This window comes from Geotrypetes seraphini, chromosome 7 (assembly GCF_902459505.1).
Source record: "Geotrypetes seraphini chromosome 7, aGeoSer1.1, whole genome shotgun sequence".
In the NCBI taxonomy this organism is placed as follows: Eukaryota; Metazoa; Chordata; class Amphibia; order Gymnophiona; family Dermophiidae; genus Geotrypetes; species Geotrypetes seraphini.
This window is the reverse complement of record NC_047090.1, coordinates 63260468-63288082: the sequence shown is the minus strand read 5'-3', so window position 1 is coordinate 63288082 and position 27615 is coordinate 63260468. Positions and strand designations below refer to the sequence as shown.

General features: G+C 42.9%; 2 protein-coding genes across 6 annotated transcripts in view; one reads left to right on the top strand and one right to left on the bottom strand.

Annotated features, from left to right (window-relative positions):
• MPPED1 (metallophosphoesterase domain containing 1) overlaps window positions 1-27615 on the top strand; it is a 435376-nt gene that overhangs the window by 73313 nt on the left and 334448 nt on the right. The window lies entirely within an intron of this gene.
• SCUBE1 (signal peptide, CUB domain and EGF like domain containing 1) overlaps window positions 1-27615 on the bottom strand; it is a 545901-nt gene that overhangs the window by 428769 nt on the left and 89517 nt on the right. For all 5 annotated transcript variants that reach the window (XM_033951623.1, XM_033951624.1, XM_033951620.1 and 2 more), the window contains one exon: window positions 13876-14010. In XM_033951623.1, the coding sequence (XP_033807514.1) occupies window positions 13876-14010 (135 nt within the window). The remainder of the gene's footprint in view (window positions 1-13875; window positions 14011-27615) is intronic.

Sequence of the window (27615 nt, the reverse complement as noted above, 5' to 3'; positions counted from 1 at the left end):
AGGGATGCCACAGTATCAGAGACTCTCTGGGGCTGGGCCTTAGGTGCCCTGGATCAGAAAGCCTCAAAGGTAAGATGGCTACAGGACCCACTTGAGCCACAAAAGAACTTCTCAGGACAGAGTTCTCTGCTGCTGATCCACTGAGCCAATGGCAATCAGCATTTTGCTGACCGCCATCAGCGTTATACACAGAAATTCAATGCTGGACCCTGAATTTCAGAGTATAAGAGCTGGCAGAAAACATAGGTAGCTAAGTGTGATATTCGGCACTTAGCTAGCTCTGAAAAACAGCATAAAGATAGCATTGCATTTTCTGCAGTCCTGTTTATGTGGTTATCTTAGCCAGTTAAGTGCTGACAATCGGTCTTAACTAGCTAAGTGGCGACTTTGCCACAACCCCCCCCCTATCTATTTAAGTGCCTCTGAAAATGCCCAAATAACCACAGACAGACCATGTAAATGGCCAGGAGCCTCTCCTGGCTGTATAAATTGTTTTGACTATTGAACCCAGAATCTGTGATTGAACTTGCACAAAAGAGGAGGTTAAAAAGTTCTAAAATTTAGGGCTCCTTTTACGAAGGTGCGCTAGCATTTTTATCGCGCGCTAACCCTGAACTACATGGAAAATACTAACGCCAGGTCTATGGAGGCGTTAGCATCTAGCGCACGCGGCATTGTAGCGTGCACTAAGCGCATGCTAAAACCGCTAGCGCATCTTCATAAAAGGAGCCCTTAGTGTTTCTCTTTATATTAAGGAGAATTCTCGATTCACAGGAGCAATCTCACACAAAGTGTGACCATTCTGAGATACATGAGCACCCCCCAGCGACAGTCACCGGCATATCAGAACAAGCCCCTTGACCAGCCACACCACCTGCATGAACTTCCTCCTCCAAAGATAAGGAGGAAAACATGCCTCAGATAAATCCCAAGAATCAGAGGGCTGCCAAACAGCTATGTGGACACCCAGCAAACCTATACGCCACCATTTTTCAGACTCTAGTCGTTTAATCACGTGTGTTAACATTTTAAAGAATTTATGATCACGCAGTGTTGACCCACAGACTTGGAATCTCCCTTACCCTTAGACAAAAACACCTCCCCCACAGCCTGTCCACACCTGCCCTCCATAAAAACTCTCCCCCACCAAAACATCATATAAAGCAGCCATAGACTCACCAGATCCTGCAGGAGCTATAGGCACACTCCGAGAGGGCCCATACTGAGCATCAGGACCTGGTTCAGCAATATCAAGGCCATGAGTAGACTGCACAACAGTTCCTTTAGGAGGCGCTGCTTGTGTTGATGCAGAAGCTCAACGAGCCTGAACAACTGCAGTACAGTGCTGAGCCCTAGACATCGACCCAGAGACTGAAGAATCAGCAGATGGAGCAGCCTTACCCTTACTAGCTCCCCTAATCCCAACACTCCCATGTTCACCCTGCTGCCTACGAGAAGCCATAACACAACTACCCTTCTAGAAACCAAAACATACTTACATAAAATACCTCAACACCAGCACCCCAAATCACCCCAACTCCAACAGAATAAATCTCACCAATTGTTATTTGCATGCACGCCCCCCCCCAAAAAAAAAAGAACAAATCAAAGAAAAACCCTGTACACGCTAGAACATCCACAGAAGTAAACTCATAACAGCCACATGAAGACCCCATAATACTTTAAGACCAATGAGAGGAGCTACAAAAGATACTATTGGCACCCTGTAAGGAGGTTGGCACTCTGTCCACAGCATCAGATGTACCAATCAAGAAAACGCTGGTCCCTACAATGTCCCTACAACGCCGCCACAGGCCAATACAATTTGGCACCCCAGTGCCACCATAAAAAACTAGCCTTTTCGATGTGGCACAGACATGCCGCCAAGCTACTACAATAGAAAAATAGTGGGCGCAGCACCAAAAACTCCCAACGCCAACAACTAAAAGGAGCCAGAAACCACAACAATAAAGGCAAAATATTTATTTTCTAAACCCCAGCCAAACCACCAACTCCCTCCCCTCTTCCACCTAAACAATGCTTAAGCCCACCAAAATCTCTTCACATCTTCACCCATCAACCAATTACATTTACAGCCACACAACACCTAATAGCAGACCAACTTCCTTAGCATCCCATACCAACACATTTACTCCAATTAAAACCCAATTCTTAATTACCACCCCACCCTATCCTCCCTCCCAAAACCTAACTTCCTACAATAAATTCAGTTCACTCAGATGTCTATGGCTATATGCTCATAGCATAAAACTGTGAGCACTCTAAAAAAGAAAACAACTCCATAATAAATTGAAAGGAAAGAGCAAGTATTCACAGTAAAATTCACCAAAAGGAAGAATATCACAAATCTTCCCACAGGTCTCTAACAGGGCAAACATCAAAGATTACTAGGCCGGGCGTTTATTCGTGATCATGTGACACCTTTGTATTTAAAATTTCGTTGGTTACCAATGGAATTTAGGATCAAATTTAAGATCTTATGTTAACACATAGAGCATAATTCCAGTTACAGCCTTCACGGTACTGCAGGGATACAAGCTATTCAGAAGGGACAGAATTGGGTAGAAAGGGGGAGGCATTGCCCTTTACGTCCAAGAGGGAGTAGAAGCGATCAGAGAAGGGAACGCAGAGGGGAAAGAGAAACTGGAGTCGCTCTGGATAAGGATTCCCAGACAGAACGGAGCAGACACAAAAATTGACCTCTACTATAGACCCCCAGGACAGACGGAGGAAATGGACACAGAAATGACAGAAGAAATAAGGCAAGGATGTAAAGCAGGCAATGTAACAATCATGGGAGACTTCAACTTCCCGGGGATAGACTGGAATCTAGGAACCACAAGCTGCGGCAAAGAAACAAAGTTCCTGGAAATGATAGGAGAGGGAACGCCACATTGGACTTGGTCCTGAATGGCATAACTGGACAGACAAAAGATGTAGTAGTCACGGTCCTGCTGGGGACGAGCGATCACAGCATGATCAACTTTAAACTGGACATTGGGAAAGGAAAGCAAATCAAGACACAATCCACAGCCTTTAACTTTAAAAAAGGAAGATATGACAACATGAGAGCCATGGTAAGAAAACGGCTCAAGAAAAGGATAGCCGAAATCAAAACGGTAGGGCAGGCATGGTCCCTACTAAAAAATACTATCACCGAAGCGCAGAATTTATATATTCCGCAGATAGCCAAGGGAAGGAAAAATAAAGGCAAAGGAGAACCAGCTTGGCTAACCAAAGAGGTGAAGGATGCAATAAGGGAAAAGAAGAACGCATTTAAAAAATGGAAACACAAGAAAACAATCGAGGCCTGGAACAGCCACAAGGACGACCAGAAGAAGTGTCACAAGGCAGTGAGAGACGCCAAAAGGAACTATGAGGAAAGGATAGCGCAAAACTTCAAACCTTTCTTTAGATACGTAAAAGGGAAGAAACCTGCCAAGGAGGCAGTGGGCTCTCTCGACAATCAAGGAAGAAAAGGATACATCAAAGAAGACAAACAGATTGCAGATAGATTAAATTCCTTCTTTGCGTCGGTCTTTACCAAAGAGGACACCACATCTGTACCCGAAACAGTGAAAGTATTCAAGGGAGTAATAAAGAAGAGCCTCAACACAGTAAATGTGGATCTGGACCAGATTTACTATCAGATCGACAAACTAAAAAGCGACAAATCTCCTGGCCCGGATGGAATTCACCCGAGAGTATTAAAGGAGCTAAAGGTAGAAATCGGAGAACTACTGCAATCCCTCGCTAACATGTCAATTAGAACCGGAAAGATAACAGAAGACTGGAAGATAGCGAACGTCATCCCAATCTTCAAAAAAGGATCAAGAGGAGAACCGAGAAACTATAGACCTGTGAGCCTCACATCGGTCCCTGGGAAGATGGTTGAAGTATTGATTAAGGATAGCATAGTCCAACATCTGGATACCCATGACCTAATGAGAGCTAGTCAACATGGCTTCAGGAAGGGGAAGTCATGTGTGACGAATTTACTTCAGTTTTTTAAGACTGTGAACAAACATGTTGATAGCGGAGAACTAGTGGATATAATATACTTGGACTTCCAGAAGGCGTTCAACAAAGTTCCACATGAGAAACTTCTCAGAAAACTACAAAGTCATGGAATAGAAGGGGACATACTAAGATGGATAGGAAAATGGCTGGAAAGAGAGTGAGCATAAATGGGAAGTTCTTGAACTGGGAGAAAGTAACTAGGGTTCGGTTCTTGGGCCCATCTTATTCAATATTTTCATAAATGACCTGGAAGAAGAAACGGCCAGTGAAATCATCAAGTTTGCGGATGACACAAAGCTGTGTCGGGCAATCTGGTCACAGACGGACAGCAAGGAACTCCAGAGAAATTTGAGACAACTAGAGAAATGGGCAGAGAAGTGGCAAATGAAGTTTAATGTAGAAAAATGCAAAGTGATGCACCTGGGCAGGAAAAACAAGAAGCATCAGTATACTTTGTTTGATGTAACTTTGGGCAAAAGCGAACAAGAAAAGGACCTGGGGGTAATGATAGACAGGACCCTGAAGCCGTCGGCTCAATGTGCAGCGGCGGCAAAAAAAGCAAACAGGATGTTGGGCATGATAAAGAAGTGTATCACGAGTAGATCTGAGGATGTCATAATGCCGCTTTACAGAGCGATGGTAAGACCATACTTGGAATACTGTGTCCAACATTGGTCTCCCTACCTAAAGAAGGATATACCGTAATACTACTGGAGAGAGTGCAGAGGCGAGCGACGAAGCTTGTAAAAGGTATGGAGAACTTGAGCTACAAAGATCGCCTCAGAAAACTAGAATTATTCACCCTCGAGAAGAGGAGACTGCGAGGGGATCTGATAGAGACTTTTAAAATACTGAAAGGATTTGACAAAATAGAGCAGGAAACAACTTTATTCACATTGTCAAAGGTGACTCGGACAAGAGGTCATGGACTGAAGCTGTGGGGAGACAGGGCCAGGACAAATGTCAGAAAGTTCTGCTTCACACAGCGAGTAGTGAACACCTGGAACACTTCCCGGAAGAGGTTGTGGAGGAAACCACCATTCAAGGATTTAAGGGCAAGTTGGATGCACATATTCTTGAAAGACACATTGAGGGATACGAGTAACTAAGGTATTCGCCAGGGTAGGCCTGGCTGGGCCTCCGCGTGTGTGGATCGCCGGACTAGATGGACCCAAGGTCTAATCCGGTGCAGGCATTTCTTATGTTCATATTTGGTGCTATTCTACTCCCTAAGGGTTTGCTACGATCTCTGAATGACAATAGGGTAGTCTTTCCTCATATTTCAAAGGCACATCTTGCATCAACTAGAGATTGTGCATTTTTTAAATTTAGTTCCATGGTTATGGAATAATCTGCCCATAGACTTGAGAAAAGAAGAATCATATATAAATTTTAAAAGACATTTAAAAGCACATTTTTTCCAATTGGCTTTCTCAACTTAGAACAGAGTTTGGGACTGTGATCTGTGTTTTATTGTTTTACTATTAGAATCGTTACTGTTGAGATATTTGCTATGATATTTTATGGAAAAAAATTAACTTTTGTTCTTAATCTTTCCTTTTCTATTTTTAATGGAGTTCTTTTCTTGATGAATACGAATTGTGTATTGTAAATCGTTTAGATCCTTTTAGGCTGTTATGTGGTATATAAAATTCTTAATAAACATAACATAAACCAGCAAGAAAGGTATCAAATGTCTGTGGAATCAAATGCTAATCTGAACAGGTGATTTTTTTAACAGAGCCTTGAATTTCACAAATGTTGGTTCTGAGCAACTGCAAAAAAGCTCGTTCCATGATTTAGGTGCAATAAAGAAGAAAGTGGAATTTCTTGTTGATTCCTGGTGCGCAAATTTTGGTCCAGGGAGTACTAAATAGTTGACATCAGTGAGCCAAGTGAATGTGAAGGGGTATAAGGAATGATCAGATATGGATGGTTGGTCTGTATGATATGTCTGAGACTCAGAATTTTGAAGATGAGGTAACATACAGGAAGCAAAAATCTTCATGTTACATTTTAACAATTTTACATTGATATCTTGAGCAGTGCTTGCTCTGTTTGCAGTTCTTAGTAATGATTCCAATGTTTCCATACCTAACAAATCCACATATACTGTACATCATGTATTGAAGAATAACTAACTCTCTCTCCACATATACAGTATAATTGTTTCTTCTGGGGCTATAAAGGGCATGCTAAGGTTCTTTCATAGCTGGTTATAAAGCTGATGAATTGGATCAGAGGAAGCAAATTTCTAAAAATATCTTTCAGAGGTAAACAGTAAAATACCACAGTAGGCACTCTCTTCAATGAGTCAAGCTAGACAAGATTAGTTCCGAGACAGTGGTTGAATTTATTCATCAAGTAACTTCAGAGAAAATAGTGACAGCATACTTCACACTTCTCTCACTGTACAAACAAATTTCACAGAAAAGTTCCAGTGTTCACCAAAATGTCTTACAGAATCCAGCACAAACTTCATATAGGGTGAAAAGGAGTAACAGGAATATTCATAGTCAATACACATAGCATCATTTAGCAATCTACTAAAATGCATGCACATGGTAACAATATATCAGTTACCAAAAATCTTGTGTACACAACTTGCTCGAAGCAGGAAGGAAGCCAATTTTTCTCTGGAAAAATTCAGCAAAGTGATTAGTAATTGATTCAAATATTACCACAGTCTAAACAGGTGGCGAGAATACCTGCATCAGGAGCACATAAGAACATAAGAACTGCCATCTCCGGATCAGACCTTAGGTCCATCAAGTTCAGTGATCCGCTCACGCGGAGGCCCATCCAGGTGTAACCTGGCGAAAACTTAGTCACCCGTATCCTTCTATGCATCTTTCGAGAAGATGTGCATCTAACTTGCCCTTAAATCCTAGAATGGTGGGTTCCGCAGCAATCTCCACTGGGAGAGCATTCCAGGTGTCCACCACTCGCTGTGTGAAGTAGAACTTCTTGGTAGAGAATGACACGGTGGTTGTTACCCGTGGCTATCCACGAGTAGCCATGGGTAACCCGCCGAAACGGGGAAAGAAAAAATAGTAGTTACTGCGAGGACGGGGAAAAGGCCATTCACCGCCCCGTGGAGCAGTGAATGGTCTTGTCTCCGCAGTGAGGCAATCAAGGATCGCGCGGTCCAGCAGCCCCCACCCGCCTGATCACAGCGTTCAGCCAGCTCCCTCCCTCCACCTCACCTTATATGCAGAGTTTGCCGGCTTTCTTTTTCACCCAGCCGCACGCTTTCAAAAATCTGCACACACGCGGCTGCTCAAGTTGTTCAATCTTCTCCTCTGCTGCAACTTCCTGTTTCCGGTTGCATCAGAGCAGAAGATTGAACAACTGAGCAGCCGCGCGTGCATGGCTCTTTGAACGCGTGCGGCTGGGCAAAAAGAAAGCCGGCAAACTCTGCATATAAGGTGAGGTGGAGGGAGGGAGCTGATGGAACACTGCAATCGGGCGGGAGGGGGCTGCTGCACCGCGCGATTGTGCGTGTTCCCGGCTCACACTAGGAAGGAGGGAGTGAAAAGGAAAGAGATTCTGGGCCAAGGGGATGAAGAGGGAGAGAAAGAAACCCACAGCAGAAAAGAAAGGGGAGGACAGGCAGGTGAGCCAGATGCTGGAAGCAGGGGGGAGGGGGAAGAAAGAGGGAAAGAAGCTAGATGGGGTTGAAGAGAAGAGACACTTTGGTGTGGAAGAGGAAGATAGGGGAAATCTGGACACAGGAAGGTAACAAAAAGAGGGGAAATTATGTGCATGGGGCATAGGGACAGAGACATAAAGGGGACATGCCAAGGGAATGGTATATGGACACAGGGGGGACAATGCCAGATACATAGGGGAGATATTAGAAATGGGGAAAATAGGAACACAGAAGCGAGATTGTTTGGGGACCAAGCTTGCAGGCTCCAGCGGCTTGCACAAATTACATTGTAATGTGCCACGAAAGTAAGAGGTAGTTAGATAGGCAGGCCACGCGAGAGGAGCTGAAGGGTGGTAGAAAGGAACAGATGGTAAAGGAGGGAGGGAAGGGTGGTGGAGGAAAGGAATAGAACAGACATTGAAGGAGGATAGAGAGGAACAGACCCTGAAGGGATATGTGGAAATAGAGTGGGGAGAAGACACTGGAAGGGAAGAAGACAGATGCCAGATTATGGGGGAGAGGAGGGAAGAAGATGGGTGCTAGATCAATTGGGGGGGTGAAGGGGGAGGCACAGTAACAGCAAATGGAAGACGCAGAGAGAAGACACACAGTGGATGGAAGGAATTGAATGAGAAGATGAGGAAAGCAGAAACCAGACAACAAAGGTAGAAAAAAAAAATTCTATTTATTTTCTTTCTTTCTTTTTTTTTTTTTTTTTTTGCTTTAGGATAAAGTAGTATATTAGTTGTGTTGATAAAAATTTGTAAACAAAGCCTTGCCAGCTGAACATCTCTTTCTCTAGTTCAGCAGCCAGAACTTTGATTTATAAGGAAGGAATAAGCTAAATATTGCAGTACTAAGGCTTATATGGATGCTGCGGGACGGTGACGGGGCGGTGAAGGGGCCGGTGGGCCGGGGCCAGGGACGGGGCAGTGAAGGGGACAGATATTTTCCCCGTGTCATTCTCTACTTCCTGGCATTTGTCCTGGGCTTGTCCCCCCTCAGCTTCAGTCCATGACCTTTTGTCCTAGTCACATTTGACATAGTAAATAACTTTTTATCCTGCTCTATCTTGTCGATTCCTTTTATTATTTTAAAAGTCTCAATCAGATCCCCTCGCAGTCTCCTCTTCTCAAGAGAGAACAGTCCCAATTTTCTAAGTCGTTCTTTGTAGTTCAAGTTCTCCATACCTTTTACCAGCTTCGTTGCTCGCCTCTGCACCCTCTCCAGCAGTTTTATATCCTTCTTTAGGTAGGGAGACCAGGGTTGGACACAGTATTCCAAGTGTGGTCTGACCATTGCTCTATAAAGCGGCATTATGACCCTCTCTGATCTACTCGTGATTCCCTTCTTTATCATGCCCAACATTCTATTTGCTTTCTTTGCCGCCGCCACAATTGTGCTGACGGTTTCATGGTCCTATCTATCAGTACCCCCAGGTCCTTTTCTTGTTCGCTCTTACCCAGGGTTACACCTGACATGATATTCTCGTGCTCCTTGTTCTTTCTGCCCAAATGCATTACCTTGCATTTTTCCACAATAAACTTCATCTGCCATATCTATGCCCATCTCTCTAACTGGCTCAAATCTCTCTGTAGTTCCTCGCTGTCCGTTTGTAATCTGATTGCCCGACATAACTTTGTGTCGTCTGCAACTTGATGATTTCACTGGACGTTCCTTCTTCCTTTAGAATACATATCGCACCTTAAAACAGAGAACTTAGTACATCAAAGGTTGCCTGTACTGGGCTCCCAGAGATGAATATGAACTGCTTCATAAATAATTGAAAATCATTTGGTATTTTATTGCTGAAACATGCTAGGCCTCAACTAACTGGTAGGACAATACTGACACACACCAGTATCAAAGATTGCTTCAATAAAGTTTCCATATTTTTATAGTCACTGGTTGGTTCAAATTGCTAATTCTTTTCTGGGATCTGTGTTTCACTGTGGCTATTTTTGTCTCTATGTGCAGATTAAAAATAGTATCCCTTATTCTTTTCTAACATTAAGGAGATAAACACTTAGGCCCCCTTTTACTAAACTGCGCTAGCGCTTTTTAACACCGGGAGCTGCACTGAATACCCCGTGTTGCTCCTGACGCTCATAGAGCTCCTATGAGCGTTGGGAGCAGCGCAAGGCATTCAGTGCAGCTCCCGGTGTTAAAAAGCTGAAGCCAATTTACTATTTAAGTTAGGCACCTCTTATAGAATTTCCCCCTTAGAGCCCTGACACTCTCTGACATCCCCAAACACTCCGAACATCCCCCCCACCACCATTCTGTACTTTCAATACCCACTCCCTTCTGCCGCCGGGCCCCATCAAACCCCGATACCCCACCCCAAACCACAGCTCCTCCCAAACCCGTGGCACTCCACCCTGACATCCCCCGAACCCATGCACTCCACCATGTAACCTCTGATGTAATCTGCACAGGCAAGGAACAAGAAACTTCCATGAAGTGACCCCTCACCCCATTGGTTTTTTCTACCACCTCTTTCCTCTTCTCTTTTTTTTTTTTTTTTTATTTCTATGTATTTTTTTCTCTCCTGAACCCACCTATATCCCTTGTATAAGTAAGGTTTTTTTTGTCTTGTCTTCCTCCTCTTATTTTAAATTTTAAAGGCTTTATTATTGTTTTTTTAATTAGTATTGTAAACCGTCTAGGTATTTTTTTTCTAGACAGTATATCAAGTATTAAATAAACTTGGAAACTTGAAACTTGGGGGATGTCAGGGTGGGGTGCAACGGGTTCAGGAGGTGCCGTGGTTTGGAGAGGGGTGTCAACGTTTGATGGGTCTTGGCGGCAAAAGCTTATGTTGCTGAAGCTACACTCCAATCTTCAGTATTATGAAATTCTATTTCACAATCCTACAACAGAAATTTCTGAAGGCATTCAACACGTTTTGTTGTAGGCATTGGAACAAGGAGTCATTACTGACAAAGAATTTCAATTCCTACGTCAGGAACATCCTGTCATACCTGTAATATACTTTGTTCCAAAGATACACAAGAGCATCACGACTCCCCCAGGACGCCCCATAGTGTCTGGCATTGGCTCTCTCAGAGCCATTATCTGATTTTGTGGACTTTCAATTAAAAGATCATATATTAAGGACACCACTGATATGCTTACTTTTTTACAATCTTTAGATAAAGCCCCCCAGGAGACATTACTGGTCACACTGGATATCACGTCATTGTATACTAATATCCCTCAGGAGGCTGCAGTTCAAGTCATTCGTAAACACCTTGCATGCCTGTCTTTATCACCAGCTAAAGTGGACTTCTTGGTAACATTAGCACGTATAGCTTTGGGAAAGAACTACTTCCAGTTTGACCAAGAATTCTACTTACAAATCAAGGGTACAGCCATGGGGACCACTATGGCTCCCTCAGTGGCATGTTTATACGTGAGTGACTTTGAAGATCAGTTTCTATATCCTTCTAGTTTCTATCATGAAATCTTAGCATGGAAGGGTTTTATTGATGATGTGTTTCTTATGAGGTCCAGCACGGAACAGCAGTTTAATATCTTTTTACAGTGGTTAAATACTTGTGATGTTAATCTATAATTTACTGCTACAGTGGCTACAACAGAGATTACGTTTTTAGATATCTGGATATCTTTATATCAGGGTCATTTTCAAACCACCATATATCGAAAAGGGACAGACAGAAACAATCTTTTGAACTTTGATAGCCACCACCCGAGACACTTACGAGTCAATCTACCGGTGGGACAATTATTAAGGTTACGGCGTTTATGTAGTTCTGTTGATGAATACAAACATAGAGCCAAAGACATGTGGCATCAGTTTGCTGAGAGGGGTTACCCCAGGACTGTTATTAAAAAAGCGTATAAATTTTATTGTTGGTAGATCATTTTGACTTGGTCATTTTAAAAGTAGCTCACAAGCCAAAAAAAGGGTGGGCACCCCTGACATGAAGCATCTTTTTCTGCCCTCTGATTTAAGGGTGGTGATAGTGATACAGGTGGCAGGCTAGTGGCGTGCAGTCAGGGCTGTTAGGGGACTCACCCAACCCCCTCAAGGCTCTGAGGGCACAGCTCTGAATTTGATTGGTTGAGTAAGCAGCAGGCAGATACTGCTCAACCAATCAAATTCAGATCAACAGGGCCTTCAGAGGGATGGATGAATCCCCAGCCCTGTGTTTTTTTTTACTTTTTGTTTCATGCAGTTGAACTGGTTGAGCAGGCTGTTTCCTTGCTTGTTAGTATCATTCAGGAGTGACTGGTTCACATACCTGAGAGACATAATAAATAAATATGTAATATAAGAGTGATACCATTACCCATATTCTATTTGTCCCTCATTCTCTATCACTATTAAGAGGCAATAACCTATAGCTGCTCCACTACAGCACACTCTTATTGAAGAATGCATAGGGTGCTAATACAAGTAAGTACTACTTTTATGAAAACAAATCTGAGAACAAAACTTCACAGGATATAGAACAGCAAACACAGTGGAGATGACTCAACAACATGCTGAAGAAAATTTATTTAATTAGACTCAGCATGGCTAAAATGAGAATGCGTTTCCATATACAGCCTCCTAATAATTTCATAAAGGCCAGAATCTCCCTCTGATCTTAGAGGACATAAAAGAATATTAGTGATTTGGGGGAACATTTTATCTCACCATCCTTCAATCTAGTATGGACTCCTGCACCTGGTTCCTCAGAGTTTTTAGTGAAAATTTGGCCAGATAAATCGAAAGAGATAAATACCATGGGGAGGCCAGAATACTAAGGAACAAGAAAAATACAGTCACCAGTTGTATTCAGATCAGGCAGATCCCAATTACCACAGCCACAGATTTTTTTTACTCCACTAGAGGAAGAGGCAGGGCAGGGATCATATTTATTGTCCACAATGGTGAATAAAATCCCTATTTTTAACCTGACCTGTAATACTTTATCTCCAGAAGAGATTCAGATCCTCCAGAAGAGACTATCCTTCGTACCAACCTCCAAATACATAAGAACATAAGAACTGCCATCTCCGGATCAGATCCATGGTCCATCGAGTCCGGCGATCCGCACACACGGAGGCCCAGTCAGGTATACACCTGATGTAGTTTTAGTCACCCATATCCCTCTATGCCTCTCATAAGGAGATGTGCATCTAATTTGCCTTTGAATCCCAGCACAGTGGATTCCTTGATAACCTCCTTTGGGAGAGCATTCCAGGCGTCTACCACTCGCTGCGTAAAACAGAACTTCCTGACATTTGTCCTGGACTTGTCCCCCCTTAGCTTCAAACCATGTCCTCTTGTCCGTGTCGCGTTGGACAATGTAAATAATTTATTTTCCTGCTCTATTTTATCGATGCCTTTCAGCATTTTGAACGTCTCGATCATATCCCCTCGCAGCCTCCTCTTCTCAATACAGATAAGGATAGACATATTCAGATTTAATAGAAAACTCGAGTGAAAAGATGTGGTGATCGTATTAGTCCACTCTTCAAGGTAATATGAAGAAATAGAACAAGAAAATAAAGGAAAAAAAATAATACCTTTTTTATTGGGCTACCTTAATGTAGTTTATGATTAGCTTTCAAAGATAACCCTTTTTTCCTTAGATCAGAAATAACAGAAAACTTCAATTCATGAGGGATTTTTTTTTCATTCCAAATCACTGAATTTCCCTGGATGGGTTTTCAAAACCCGACATTTTGGCCGGTTTTTGAAAAGCTGTGTCGGGCAAGGAGGAAGTCCGCGCATGTGCGGCCATCACGCGATGATGTCACGCGTGGACTTCCTCCCTGTCCGACAAGAGCAGGTGGCGAGGGGCAGGGCTAGGGTAGGATTAGGGCGGGGGTGGGTGTAACTACATGAGTCTGGGGGCGGGGCTAGGGATCTGGATTTTCCAAAAGGAAAATCTGGCAACCCTACTCTTGGGGCGATTGTATTTTGATGTCATCAAATTTGGATTGTTTAATTTTTACTTGTATGAGCTACTTCTACAGTAGTAAACATACTGAACTCTAGAAAATTAAATTAGTGGTACCTAATGTTATCAATTATATTAACAAGAACCCGAATAAGCCTCATTCTGAAAAAAGAAGAAAGCATTAAATATTATGCAGGCTATTAACAAATGAAAAGCTTTTAAGGCAGAAATAAGAAAAGAAAATATTTAACATTTCTCACTTACCATTAGAACGATGAATACAGGTGTGCTGGTTATCACTCAAGAAAAAGCCCTCCTTACATTGACATTCATAGCTGCCCATTGTATTGACACAGATCTGCTGACACCCACCGTTATTATCCAGGCATTCATCAACATCTAGATATAAAACATTTCCAAACCAAGGTCAATCATCAGTCATTAGAAATATCTTAATTTCTGAAAAAAGATATTTAATCAAACTAGAACAGTAAGTTGGTGCAACGCTATCATCAAGATGCTATTACAGTCAATGCATTAATCATGCTTTCTTTAGATCATAAAAGTTAAAACTAACAAGTAGATGATTTTATAAAGCATTTTTCCACATGTAAAGCAGGTTTTAATTTGGGCAGAGCTGATAGTGCACAGATTTGAATGATTTCCCCAGGTAATCTGGCACAACAAGGACCCTTATTGAAATTATACATTCTTCTGCTGAAGCGATGAAATTTTTGGAACTACTGGAGTTTTTGAAGAATTGGAAGATTTTGTGAACATTTGGGAACTATGAACTGTGTATTTGATTCTCCAGCTAAAGATAAGTGCTATTCTAACATATATTAGAGTGTCATATTACTGTTTTTGGAGTATATGCTATATGATCTTATGTATTTTTTGTATCATGTAAGTGTATGGTGTATATATGTTTTATATTATTTTTGTATCTCTGGATTTATGGATTTTGGTATGCTCTCTTATTGATCTGAGATTTAATTATACTATTAATCCATACATTTTTCACATATTTTTACATATATCCCAAAACATATGTTTATCCACCTTGGGGGTTAGCACTCAAGAAAAGGATCTGGGTGTGATTGTGGAGAATATGATGAAACCTTCCGCCCAATGTTCAGCAGCCGCCAAAAAAACAAACAAGATGCTAGGAATTATTAAAAAAGGGATGGTTAACAGGACTAATAATGTTATAATGCCTCTGTATCGCTCCATGGTGTGACCTCATCTGGAGTATTGCTTTCAATTCTGGTCTCCTTATCTGAAGAAAGATATTGCGGCACTAGAAAAGGTTCAAAGAGCGACCAAGATGATAAAGGGGATGGAACTCCTCTCGCATGAGGAAAGATTAAAAAAGGTTAGGGCTCTTCAGCTTGGAAAAGAGATGGCTGAGAGGAGATATGATTGAAGTCTACAAAATCCTGAGTGGAGTAGAATGGGTACAAGTGGATCGATTTTTCACTCTGTCAAAAATTACAAAGACTAGGGGCCACTTGATGAAGTTACAGGGAAATACTTTTCAAACCAATAGGAGGAAGTATTTTTTCCACTCAGAGAATAGTTAAGCTCTGGAACGCAATGCCAGAGGTTGTGGTAAGAGTGGATAGTGTAGCTCCAGGGTAGGCAATTCCGGTCCTCGAGAGCTACAGGCAGGTTAGGTTTTCAGGATATCCACATTAAGTATGCATGAGATAGATTTGCATCTCAAGGAGGCAGTGCATGCAAATCCATCTCATACGTATTTATTGTGGGTATCCTGAAAACCTGACCTGTCTGTGGCTCTCGAGTACCGGAATTTAAGAACATAAGAACATAAGAAGTTGCCTCCGCTGAGGCAGACCAGAGGTCCATCTCGCCCAGCGGTCCGCTCCCGCGGCGGCCCATCAGGCCCATTGCCTGAGCAATGGTCCCAGACTATCCCTATAACCTACCGCTACTCTTATCTGTACCCCTCAATTCCTTTATCCTCTAGGAACCTATCCAAACCTTCTTTGAAGCCTTGTAACGTGCTCCGGCCTATCACAGCCTCCGGAAGCGCGTTCCATGTGTCCACCACCCTCTGGGTGAAAAAGAACTTTCTAGCATTTGTTTTAAACCTGTCTCCTTTTAATTTTTCCGAGTGCCCCCTTGTACTTGTGGTTCCCCGTAATCTGAAAAATCTGTCCCTGTCTACTTTTTCTATACCCTTCAGGATCTTGAAGGTTTCTATCATGTCTCCTCTAAGTCTCCGCTTTTCCAGGGAGAACAGCCCCAGCTTTTTCAGTCTGTCAGTATATGAGAGGTTTTCCATACCTCTTATCAGTTTAGTTGCTCTTCTCTGGACTCCCTCAAGTACCGCCATGTCCTTTTTGAGGTATGGCGACCAATACTGGACACAGTACTCCAGATGCGGTCGCACCATTGCACGATACAGTGGCAGGATGACCTCCTTTGTCCTGGTCGTGATACCCTTCTTAATGATACCCAACATTTTGTTTGCTTTTCTTGAGGCTGTGGCGCACTGTGCCGACGCCTTCAAAGACATGTCCACCATCACTCCCAGGTCTCTTTCAAGGTTACTTACCCCTAGCAGTGATCCTCCCATTTTGTAGCTGAACATCGGGTTCTTTTTCCCTACATGCATGACCTTGCATTTCCCTACGTTAAAGTTCATTTGCCATTTTTTGGCCCATTCTTCTAGCGTCGTTAGGTCCCTTTGCAGATCTTCGCAGTCTTCCATGGTTTCAACCCTGCGGTAGAGTTTGGTGTCATCCGCAAATTTAATAACTTCGCAATTTGTTCCTGCCTCCAGGTCATTAATAAATATATTGAACAGGAGCGGTCCCAGCACCGACCCCTGCGGAACTCCGCTTGTGACCCCATGCCAGTCTGAGTAATGGCCCTTCACTCCAACCCTCTGTTTCCTGTCTGCCAGCCAGTTTTTGATCCATCGGTGGACCTCCCCTTGCACCCCGTGTCTCCACAGCTTTTTAAGCAGTCTTTCGTGCGGTACCTTGTCAAAGGCTTTTTGAAAGTCAAGGTAAATGATGTCAATGGATTCCCCTTTATCCACCTGTCTGTTTACCCCCTCAAAGAAGTACAATAAGTTTGTGAGGCATAACCTACCCTTGCAGAAGCCGTGCTGGCTCGACTTTAGCTGTCCATTGTTTTCTATGTGTTCACAGATACTGTCCTTAATCAGTGCTTCCATCATTTTTCCCGGGACCGAGGTCAAGCTCTCCGGCCTGTAGTTCCCCGGGTCCCCCCTTGAACCCTTCTTGAAGATGGGTGTGACATTTTCAATTTTCCAATCCTCCGGGATCTCTCCAGTTTTTAAGGATAGGTTACATATTTGGCGAAGTGGCTCTGCTATTACGTTCCTTAGTTCCTTGAGTACCCTTGGGTGAATGCTGTCCGGACCTGGCAATTTGTCGCTCTTTAGTCTGTCTATCTGCCTGAGGACATCCTCTTGGCTTACCTCTAGTTGGACCAGCTTTTCATCCCGATCCCCATTTACGATGTCCTCCGGTTCCGGAATATTGGATGTGTCCTCCCTCGTGAAGACTGACGTGAAGAACTTATTTAACCTGTCTGCTATCTCTTTTTCCTCTTTTACCACTCCTTTTTTGTCTCCATCATCCAATGGCCCCACTTCTTCCCTTGCCGGTTGCTTCCCCTTCTCATATCTGAAGAACGATTTGAAGTTTCTTGCTTCCCCCGCCAGTCTCTCCTCATATTCTCTTTTAGCTTTTCTAACCACACGGTGACACTCCCTTTGGTGTTCTTTGTGCTCCTTTTGGTTGTCCTTTGTTTGGTCCTTTTTCCATTTTTTGAACGATGCTTTCTTGTCACTTATCGCCTTTTTCACTGCAGTTGTTATCCACGCTGGGTTTTTTGTTCGTTTTTTTTTTGCACCCCTTCCTGAATCTGGGGATGTACAGGTTCTGTGCCTCTTGCACCGTGCCCTTGAGTAGGGACCAGGCTTTTTCTACAGACTCCATCTTCCTTGCGCAACCGTTGAGTTTCTTTCCCACCAATTTCCTCATGCCATCATAATTCCCTTTTTTGAAGTTGAGTGCTGTCGCTGTGGATCTTTTCACCTTTGATGGTCCAATTTCCAGCTTGCACTGGATCATGTTGTGATCGCTGTTTCCTAGGGGTTCTAGCACCGCCACCTCCTTTGCAGGTCCCCCTAGCCCATTGAGGATTAGGTCGAGAGTTGCATCCCCCCGTGTTGGTTCCGTGACCAGCTGTTCCATGAAACAGTCCCTCGTGGTTTCCAGGAATTTGGTCTCCCTTGTGCAGTTTGAGTGTCCAATACTCCAGTCTATCCCAGGGTAGTTGAAGTCTCCCATCACCATCACGCTTCCGCTTTTGCATATCTGCCTCAGCTCAGCCTCCAGGTCCTGGTCGAGTGCTTCCGGTTGTCCAGGTGGGCGATAGTACAGGCCCAATTTTATGTCTGCTCTAGCTCCTCCAGGTAGCTTAATCCATAGTGATTCCAAGTCGTCCGCCCTTACTGTTGTTTCTATCCTGGTTGAAGGTATGGAGTCCTTTATATAAAGCGCTATTCCTCCACCCTTCTTGTGTGTCCTGTCCCTCCTGTAGAATTTGTACCCTGGTATGGCCACATCCCATTTGTTGTCGTCAGTCCACCATGTTTCTGTGACTCCTATTATGTCCAGGTCCTTTGTACTGGCTATGACTTCTAGTTCTCCCATTTTGGCTCTTAGGCTCCTAGCATTAGTGTATAGGCAATTTAAGTCCTGGTTGTTTGCTTTTTCCGCTGGTTTTCCTCGTGGTTTGGCGCCCCTGCCAACCTCCTCATGGGTTGTAGGAGACTTGTAGGATAATCGTGTATTTACTTTGAAGTAAAGCGTTCAAGCAACAGTGCTAAGAGGTTTATTGCATTTTTCCTCAGTATCCTAATTGTTCATTACTATATCTCACCTGTTGATAACTTTTGGCTGCTACTTGCTTTTAAATAAATGTAACTTCATTTTTATAAGAATTAGCCTGTTTCACTGCTTGCCAGGAACTTGTTCAGGAACTAAGAATTCAGTTCTGATCACAGGGGAATATAAGTAAATAAATAATAAATTCAGAGCGCTAAAAATTTTTCCATTGCACACATTCACATTCCTCATTGCACTGTTCTCCCATAACAGACAGTAGCATTGTAGGCCACTCTTACCTATTTATACCTACAAACCAGTTAAATAGCATTTTTTTGTTATATTCATCAGGAGATAACCAGTTATCTCCTACTGAATTCACAGTTAGTGCCGACCACTAAACCACTTATGTTGCAAGACTTATCCAATTAAGCATGGATATCCAGTGCCATAATTTATTGTACTGGTGGGCTCACAATTTATCTAATATACCTGGGGCATTAGGGGACCAAGTGACCTGCCCAGGGTCACAAGGAGCAGCATGTGTCAGAAGCCACAACCCCAGGGTGCCGAGACTACAGTTCCAAACCCTGCGCAACACTTTCAGACATAGTATGGTAGGAGATAGCATGGCAAACATTGTCTGACAGGGATGGCAAAACATAGGGCTCCTTTTACTAAGGTGCGTTAGGGCATTAAAGCGTGGAATAGCGCACGCTGAATTTCCGCGTGCGCTAGACCTTAACGCCAGCATTGAGCTGGTGTTATTTCTAGCCACGTAGTGCGCGGTAATATCCTGTGTGTGCTAAAAACGCTAACGCACCTTAGTAAAAGGAGCCCATAGTTAACAAAGCACGGTAAAGTATAATATGACAAACAGGGTATGGTGAGCATAGTATTAGAAAGCATGGTTAACATAGTATGACACGACTTGGCAAAATTGGTAAGGCAAGCTTGCGTGATGAAATATAGTACAGAGGACATGGAGCAGGAAACATTGTGTGGCAGACAAGGCATAAGAGAATGAAACATGGTAGACATTGGCAAACATATGGTAAATATGACAAAGAGGTGGATAGTATGACAGAGTATGGAAGAACATTGTAAGAGAAAACATGATCATACATAGGATGAAGCACAAAGCGTATTAAATTCGAGACAGTGGAGGATTGGGCACTTTGTCAGAAGGTATGAGGAATTTGACTGGTGCACTCTCATAGAGGATCAGGAGAAGATGTGAGTTTTTATTGCCTTCCTGAAGTTCAGTAGGCCTTCTAATGATTTTATGTGGGTAGGTAGTTTGCTCCAGAGGCATGGTAGGTAGTGCGAGTAAAATTTTTTTCGGGCATTCCCAAGGCAGAGGACTCATCCTGAGAGTTCACATAAACACTTTACATCTTGTGAGTGGAGCAGTCGATTCAGGGCATAGTGCTGAATTTTGGAGGCCATATAAACCAGTACCATGTTGTGGAAGAATTTGTAGGCCATTACTAGGCCTTTGAATATACATCATTTGTCAATTGGCAGTCAGTGGGTAGCACACAATGCCGAGGCAATCAGCTCTCATATGTGGAAATTCTTCGGGAGTCGGATAGCAGCATTTTGTACTCATTGAAGTCAATGGAAGTTTTTTAGCAGTGAGCCCATTTAGGAGCGTGTTGCAGTAGTCCATACAGGAGAGAATAAAAGTGTAGAGTAGCTGAGAGAAGTCTGGTTCCAAGAAGTACTGTCTGATTCTCTGTAGTTGCTGGAGGTAGTAGAATGAGGCGGATACTACTTGGTAGATGTGGCCAGAGAGCAAAAGGTAGCCATGGCCTGGTACAGCAGCATAATAACTTTCTCTGATCTGTTCATGATCCCCAATGCGGTCCAATGCTCCTGGTGTTATCTTGTGGCTGGCTCCCTTTTCCTCACAGCCACAGTGTGCACGAAGCCGCATGCAGTGGCTCCTTGCACGTTCTGTGCCTGATCCGGAAGCCTTCTCTTTGACGTCACATCATCAGAGGGAATGCTTCTTGATGAGGTACAGGATGTGCAAGGAGCGGCTTCATGCACACTGCGGCTGTGAGGAGGAGGGAGCCGGCCACAAGATAACACTGGGGGCATCAGACCAAAGGCCACATAAACATCCAGAAGGTAGGACACCCCCCAGAGGGAGGCACAGCATGTAGGAAGGGAGACAGCAAGGGTAGGGGGAATGATTAGTGTTTGAATTGTGTCAATTTTGAGAATTTTAATCTGCTTTCTATATTTTGCACTGCTTTTTCTCTGGGGGTTGTACTGCATGCAGAGTCTTGAATCTTAGGGTTTCTTTTTTATATATTAATACTTTTAGTTTTGGTCCCGTATTTGCATAGGGTTATCTGTGTTCTGGTAGGAATGAATAGAAACATAGAAAGGTGACGGCAGAAAAGGGCTACAGCCCATCAAGTCTGCCCACTCTACTGACCCACCCCATTAAGTCTGAGTGCTGCTCGACCCACGTAGGGATCCCACGTGGATGTCCCATTTATTCTTAAAGTCGAGCACGCTTGTGGCCTCGATTACCTGCACTGGAAGTTTGTTCCAGTGATCTACCACTCTTTCTGTGAAGAAATACTTCCACTAAATTTCCCTCCTCTGAGTTTGAGCGGGTGCCCCCTTGTGACTGAGGGCCCCTTGGGAAGGAGTATATCGTTTTCCACCTCGACACGACCTGTGACGTACTTAAAAGTCTCGATCATGTCACTCCTTTCTCTGCGCTCCTCTAGAGAGTAGAGCTGCAATTTGCCCAGTCTTTCCTCGTATGAGAGACCCTTGAGTCCGGAGACCTTCCTAGTGGCCATTCGCTGGACCGACTCAGCTCGAAACACATTTTTACGGTAATGTGGCCTCCAGAATTGCACACAGTACTCCAGATGAGGCCTCACCATGGTTCTATACAGTGGCATTATGACTTCAGGTTTGCGGCTGACGAAGCTTCTATTGATACATCCCATCATTTGCCTTGCCTTGGATGAGGCCTTCTCCACTTGTTTGGCAGCCTTCATGTCTGCACTGATGATCACTCCCAAGTCCCGTTCTTCTGAAGTCCTAGCTAGTGTTTCTCCATTCAGGGTGTATGTTCTGCATGGATTTCTGCTGCCGAGATGCATGACCTTACACTTCTTAGCGTTGAAGCCCAGCTGCCATGTTGAGAAGCATACAATGTGCTTTGTGTAGTTTAATTTTATGGTTAACCATCTAATCACTAAAATCAAACAGTTGCTAAGCTAGGGTCATCAGGCAATATTACTCCAATTTGATATCTCCACAGCCTTCGACTCAGTGGACCACCAACTACTCCTAGCCAAACTCTCAGAAATTGGAATAACAGGGACTGTACTGAAATGGTTCGCCGACTTCCTACAAAATCGCAAATACACAGTCAAAAAGCAAGAAGTATACTCCAACCCTTGGAAGGCATTCTGTGGCATCCCACAAGGCTCCCCATTATCACCAGTCCTATTCAATTTATTCATGAGCTCGCTGGGACACATCGAAATGGAAGATGAAACTGTACTATCCTATGCCGATGACATCCTCCTCCTCATCCACATAACCAATAACCATCCTAATATTGCTGAAAAAATATCAAACAATATAGATAAAATCCAAACATGGGCAACAAACAACAAGTTGAAACGGAATGCCACCAAAACCAAAGCCATTGGTTTCCACACTGCACAACAGAACGTCATATCTAACCTCACTCTTTCATCAGGCATCACTCTCACAATGGAAAAATCCACTAAGGTACTCGGCTGCATCTTAGACGACACTCTCACAATGGAACCACAAATCTCTAACCTTCAGAAAAAGACCATCTACACTATGCGTCAACTGTGTCTCACAAGACCATACTTCCACCCATATCACTGCTCTGATCGTTCAGATGATGGTCTTACCTCAACTCTACCAACCTTGGCATCAACACCACACTTATCCACAAACTGCAGCTCATCCAGAACACAGTCGTTAGACTAATCTACAAATTAAAGAAATATGATTCAATCACAACCTTCATCGGGCAACTACACTGGCTCCCAATATCATCCCAAATAATTTTCAAAACCTTATGTATCCTACACCAGATTCTGTACGGAAACTCAGCAGCCTCTCTCATCCAACTATTTTCCACTGTTTGGTCGATATCAAGAAGAATACTTAACAAAATTCAACTAAACCTGCCATCCACAAAATATCTCCACTACAAGCGAATTTTCCACTCTATGCTAACTTATTTGGATGTAAAAACCTAGAATGACCTCCCAGAAGCAATCAGGAAAGAGACAAACCACACCGCATTCAGGAAATACCTAAAGACCCACCTCTTTAACATTTAACTGTTTCAGCTTCTGTATTGCACCCCCCTACTTCTAGGCACCTCCCCTTGCTTATCCATGCACCCTCCTCTACTTTCCCACTTCCTCTTTGATCTGTCACCTTGAGCTTGTATAGATTTGTGCGACTTACAAATGGAAGATTAGATTAGATTTGGCCCGCAGGCCTTGAGTTTGACACCTGTGCTCCAGAGCAAGCAGTGGCTAGAGGAAGAAATGGCTATGGAATGGCAGAGCACTGAGAAGTCCAACTTACCTGAGCCTTGTGATGTGGAGGAAGTAATTGAAATAGCTGTACCTGAGCCAGAGACTTCAGAAGCCTTGGAGGTAAATCTGACTGACTGGCAAATTGATTATGGTGGGATTTCCCTGTTTGAGGCCTAAGCTGACTTGTGACCAGGCCTAAATTTACAACTGGGACTGCTGAGGAGTGTTTAAGTTGTTTGAAGAGTTTGCTGTAAAATCTGGACAGGTTCTTTTTGTGGGAAACTTTTGTTCAACAAAAGGTTTACATAAGAACATAAGAATTGCCGCAGATTCAGCAACTTGTCCCTCAGTTAGCTCTTAGGAGCAGGGATCCTGCTATTATTAGAGTGTATCAACTGAAAGTCCTGAATTTGGAATGGTGCTTTATACTTTATTTTTTTTTAATGGTGTGAAAAAAGAGCCCGGTGAAGAGGACTGTGTTGAGGCTACTGAAGCTTGGATGCTTTGTTGGGGTGTGGACGGTTGCCAGCCCTAAAAAAACTGAATTCCTAAAGCCTTTCCCTGCATCCCACTTACTTGTACTAGATGCCCCTACAATGTGACTTTACTCTGCCTCCCTTCCCCCTACCAATATTCATGTATTCAAACACTTCACTGCTTTTCTCTCACTGAATGTCCAGCCTTCTTATTGTAAACCGCCTTGAACTACTTCTTATTGTAAACCACCCCTACAATGTGACTTTACTCTGTCTCCCTTCCTCCCTACAAATATTCATGTACTCAAAGACATAAGAACATAAGCATTGCCTCCGCTGGGTCAGACCCGAGGTCCATCGCGCCCAGCAGTCCGCTCACGCGGTGGCCCAACAGGTCCAGGACCTGCACAGTATTCTTCTATCTATACCCTTCTATCCCCTTTTCTAGTAGGAAAATGTCCAATCCTTTCTTAAACCCCAATACCGTACTCTGCCCTATTACGTCCTCTGGAAGCGCATTCCAGGTGTTTACCACACGTTGAGTAAAGAAGAACTTCTTAGCATTTGTTTTGAATCTGTCCCCTTTCAACTTCTCTGAATGCCCTCTTGTTCTTTTATTTTTTGAAAGTTTGAAGAATCTGTCCCTCTCTACTCTCTCTATGCCCTTCAAGATCTTGTAAGTCTCTATCATATCCCCTCTAAGTCTCCTCTTCTCCAGGGAAAAGAGTCCCAGTTTCTCCAATCTTTCAGCGTATGAAAGATTTTCCATCCCTTTTATCAGACGTGTCCAGCTCTTCTTATTGTAAACCGCCTCGAACTACTTTGGCTTTGGCGGTATATAAACAATAAATTATTATTATAAAACCATCTATATCCTTTACTCAGAGACTGTTTTGGGGTTTGTTTGTTTTGTGTGTTTTTTGATGTTTGTACTTGGCCTGATAGAGAGAAACCCTGAGAACCATTGCGGGTGCCACCCTGAAGGGCTGTCCTCCATCTTGAGGCACAAGTCAGATTCGGTTAGGCCACCCGCCACGACACTACGGCATCGAGAGCCGAGGTCGGGCAGGTGACAGTACGGAGGACTTATGGTAATCTATGTGCCAGAGTCAACCGATACATCTTTAATGCACTTTTAAATTTGATATTGTGCAACTCACATTGTAACTTGGATGGATAAGTGTTCCAGTACTGAGGACCTAAATATACAAGGCAAGACTGTCACAAACATTCCAGGTGATGTGTGAAGGTAGATGGTAAGATTAATTGATCCAAAGAATTTTGTGTTGCTCTCTTGGAGACAGCTGGAATAGTTGACAAGTATAAGAGAAGTCCAGAACAACTTTACAAAGTCTATGGAAATGAAACAGTGTTAATCAATCATTTCTAGCTTTGAAGAATGGAAGAACTGCTGGCCTTCTTGTGAATTTTTTGAGGCTCAACAGGATTACTTAGAAATTGGTAATTAAAAGTTGGTCTCAAAGACAAATATGATGCTCAAACCTACTATTTTTTATGAGTAATAGATATGACCATGCAGAATATGCAATTGTCAGTCTTGAGTAGGATCCCAACAGCCACAACAGAATATGTGTAGGTCATCCAGATAGAAGATTCCCAAACAAAGAGGGCACTGGTGAAAAGAATACATTTTAAGAAGAGACAAATGTAGTTATCAAGCTCTACAAAAATAACAAAGAATTTCTAAGGTAAACTGAAAATGCAATTAAAAGAAGAAAAGAAGACATTTTATCAGGAAAGCTCAGTCACATATTTGTTCAGCAGAGAGGAAGAAGCAAAGCTGAGGAGACAGGTATGCAGAAAATGGTGCATATACTCAGAATGTTTCACTAAGTTCTGAGAAAACAGTTCTATCCTAGCACCATCAGACAACATCCCCACTTATATGTGGTCAGGCTGATTTTTAAGTTTAAGAAATATGATCACGTAACACCCTCCTATCGAGTACTGCATTGGTTGCCAATGGAGGCATGGGTGAAGTTTAAGTTTGGTTGCTTCTGTTTGAAGGCTTTGTTTGGTTTAGCTCCCAAATATATAATTGAACTTTTCTCTTTTGCAACCAACAGACATAAGAGAAGCTCACATCTGAATTTTGTTTTTCCACCTGTTAGAGGATGTAAACTTAAAAAACATCATCAAAATCTTTTTTCATATCAAGCAGCATTATGGGGTAAGGATTTAGAACAATTGCTTTTGCTTACTGACATTTATGGTGAATTTAGGAGACATCTAAAAACATATCTGTTTTTGAAGTATTTAGGCAGCTAATTTGTAAAAATTATATTATGCACTATTTTGATCATTTTAGTGTCTCTATTGGCTTTTAACTTTTTTAGTTCTATTCAACTTCTTTTAATTATTTTTTTTTTTTAAACTATTGTAAACTGCATAGAACTTTACGGCCTTGCGGTATATAAACTGATTATTATTATTAAGGCCCTCTTTTACTAAGCCACAGTGGAGGTTTCTGCAGCAGCCTTGGATGTTAAATGCTCCAGCGCTCATAGGAATTCCATGAGCGTCAGAGCCACAGTAGAAACCTCTATCATGGCTTAGTAAAAAGTAATTCTGCCTGTTAATGAAAAAAGCATAATGAAATGAAACATTTTACCATGAACAGCTCTAATCCTCCTCCCAAGCTTTTTGTTGTGTCATGAGTTAAAATCTAAATCATAATACAACATAATATTTCTTTTTTGTTTAATTTTTTAGACAATTTATAACCAACCTAATACAATGCAGTACTAGAAAAGTAACATAAAATGCAAAAAATAATTAAATCCACAAACAAAATAAACATAAAATAATAATACAGTACTCCCCCGATATTCGCGTGGGTTCCATTCCAGAAACCCCCGTGAATGTTGAAAACCCGCGAATACAATTTTTAGCTGCTTTGACACGCTGCTCCTGATTGGTGAGGCCCAACTTTAGTATAGGAGCATACTGCGTTCGCCGGCGCTCTGGCTGCCCTCTATTGCCTCTCCAGCTGCCCTCTTTTTCATGGTCATTTGTGGTCAGAAAATACCGCAAATGACCAGGACTAAGAATCGGGGACCGCAAATTCGCGGGGGAGCACTGTATACTTAATCCATTGCTATTCATTACCCAATCAGACAGGCTTTATTTTCTAAAATGACCTCCATATTGTATTTCTCTAAATTGTATCAACTCAGGGCATCGATGTTGACATAAGAACATAAGAATTGCCGCTGCTGGGGCAGACTAGTGGCCCATCATGCCCAGCAGTCCGCTCACGTGGTGGCCCTTAGGTCAAAGACCAGTGCTCTATTTGAGTCTAGCCTTACCTGTGTACGTTCTGGTTCAACAGGAACTTATCTAACCTTTTCTTGAATCCCTGGAGGGTGCTTTCCCCTATAACAGCCTCTGGAAGAGCGTTCCAGATTTCTACCACTCTCTGGGTGAAGAATAACTTCCTTAAATTTGTACAGAATCTATCCCCTGTCAACTTTAGAGATGCCCTCTCGTTTTTTCCACCTTGGAGAGGGTGGACAATCTCTCTTTCTCTACTATGTCAATTCCCTTCAATATCTTGAATGTTTCGATTATGTCCCCTCTCAGTCTTCTCTTTTGAAGGGAGAAGAGGCCCAGTATCTCTAGCCTCTCATTGTACGGCAACTCCTAAAGTCCCTTAACCATTTTTGTCTCTCTTCTCTGGACCCTTTTGAGTAGTACTATGTCCTTTTTCATGTACAGCGATCAGTGTTGGACGCAGTATTCCAGGTGAGGGCGCACCAGGGCCCAGTACAGCGGCATGATAACCTTCTCTGATCTGTTTGTGAACCCCTTCTTAATCATTCCTAGCATTTTGTTCGCCCTTTCTGCAACTGCTGCGCATTGACCGGATGGCTTCATTGACTTGTCTACAAGTACTCCCAAGTCTCTTTCCTGGGGGCTCTCTCCGAGTACAGCACCGGACATCCTGTATTCGTGCATATGATTTTTGTTACTGATATGCATCACCTTGCACTTATCCATGTTGAACCTCATTTGCCATTTTGTGGCCCATTCCTCAAGTGTTTTTAT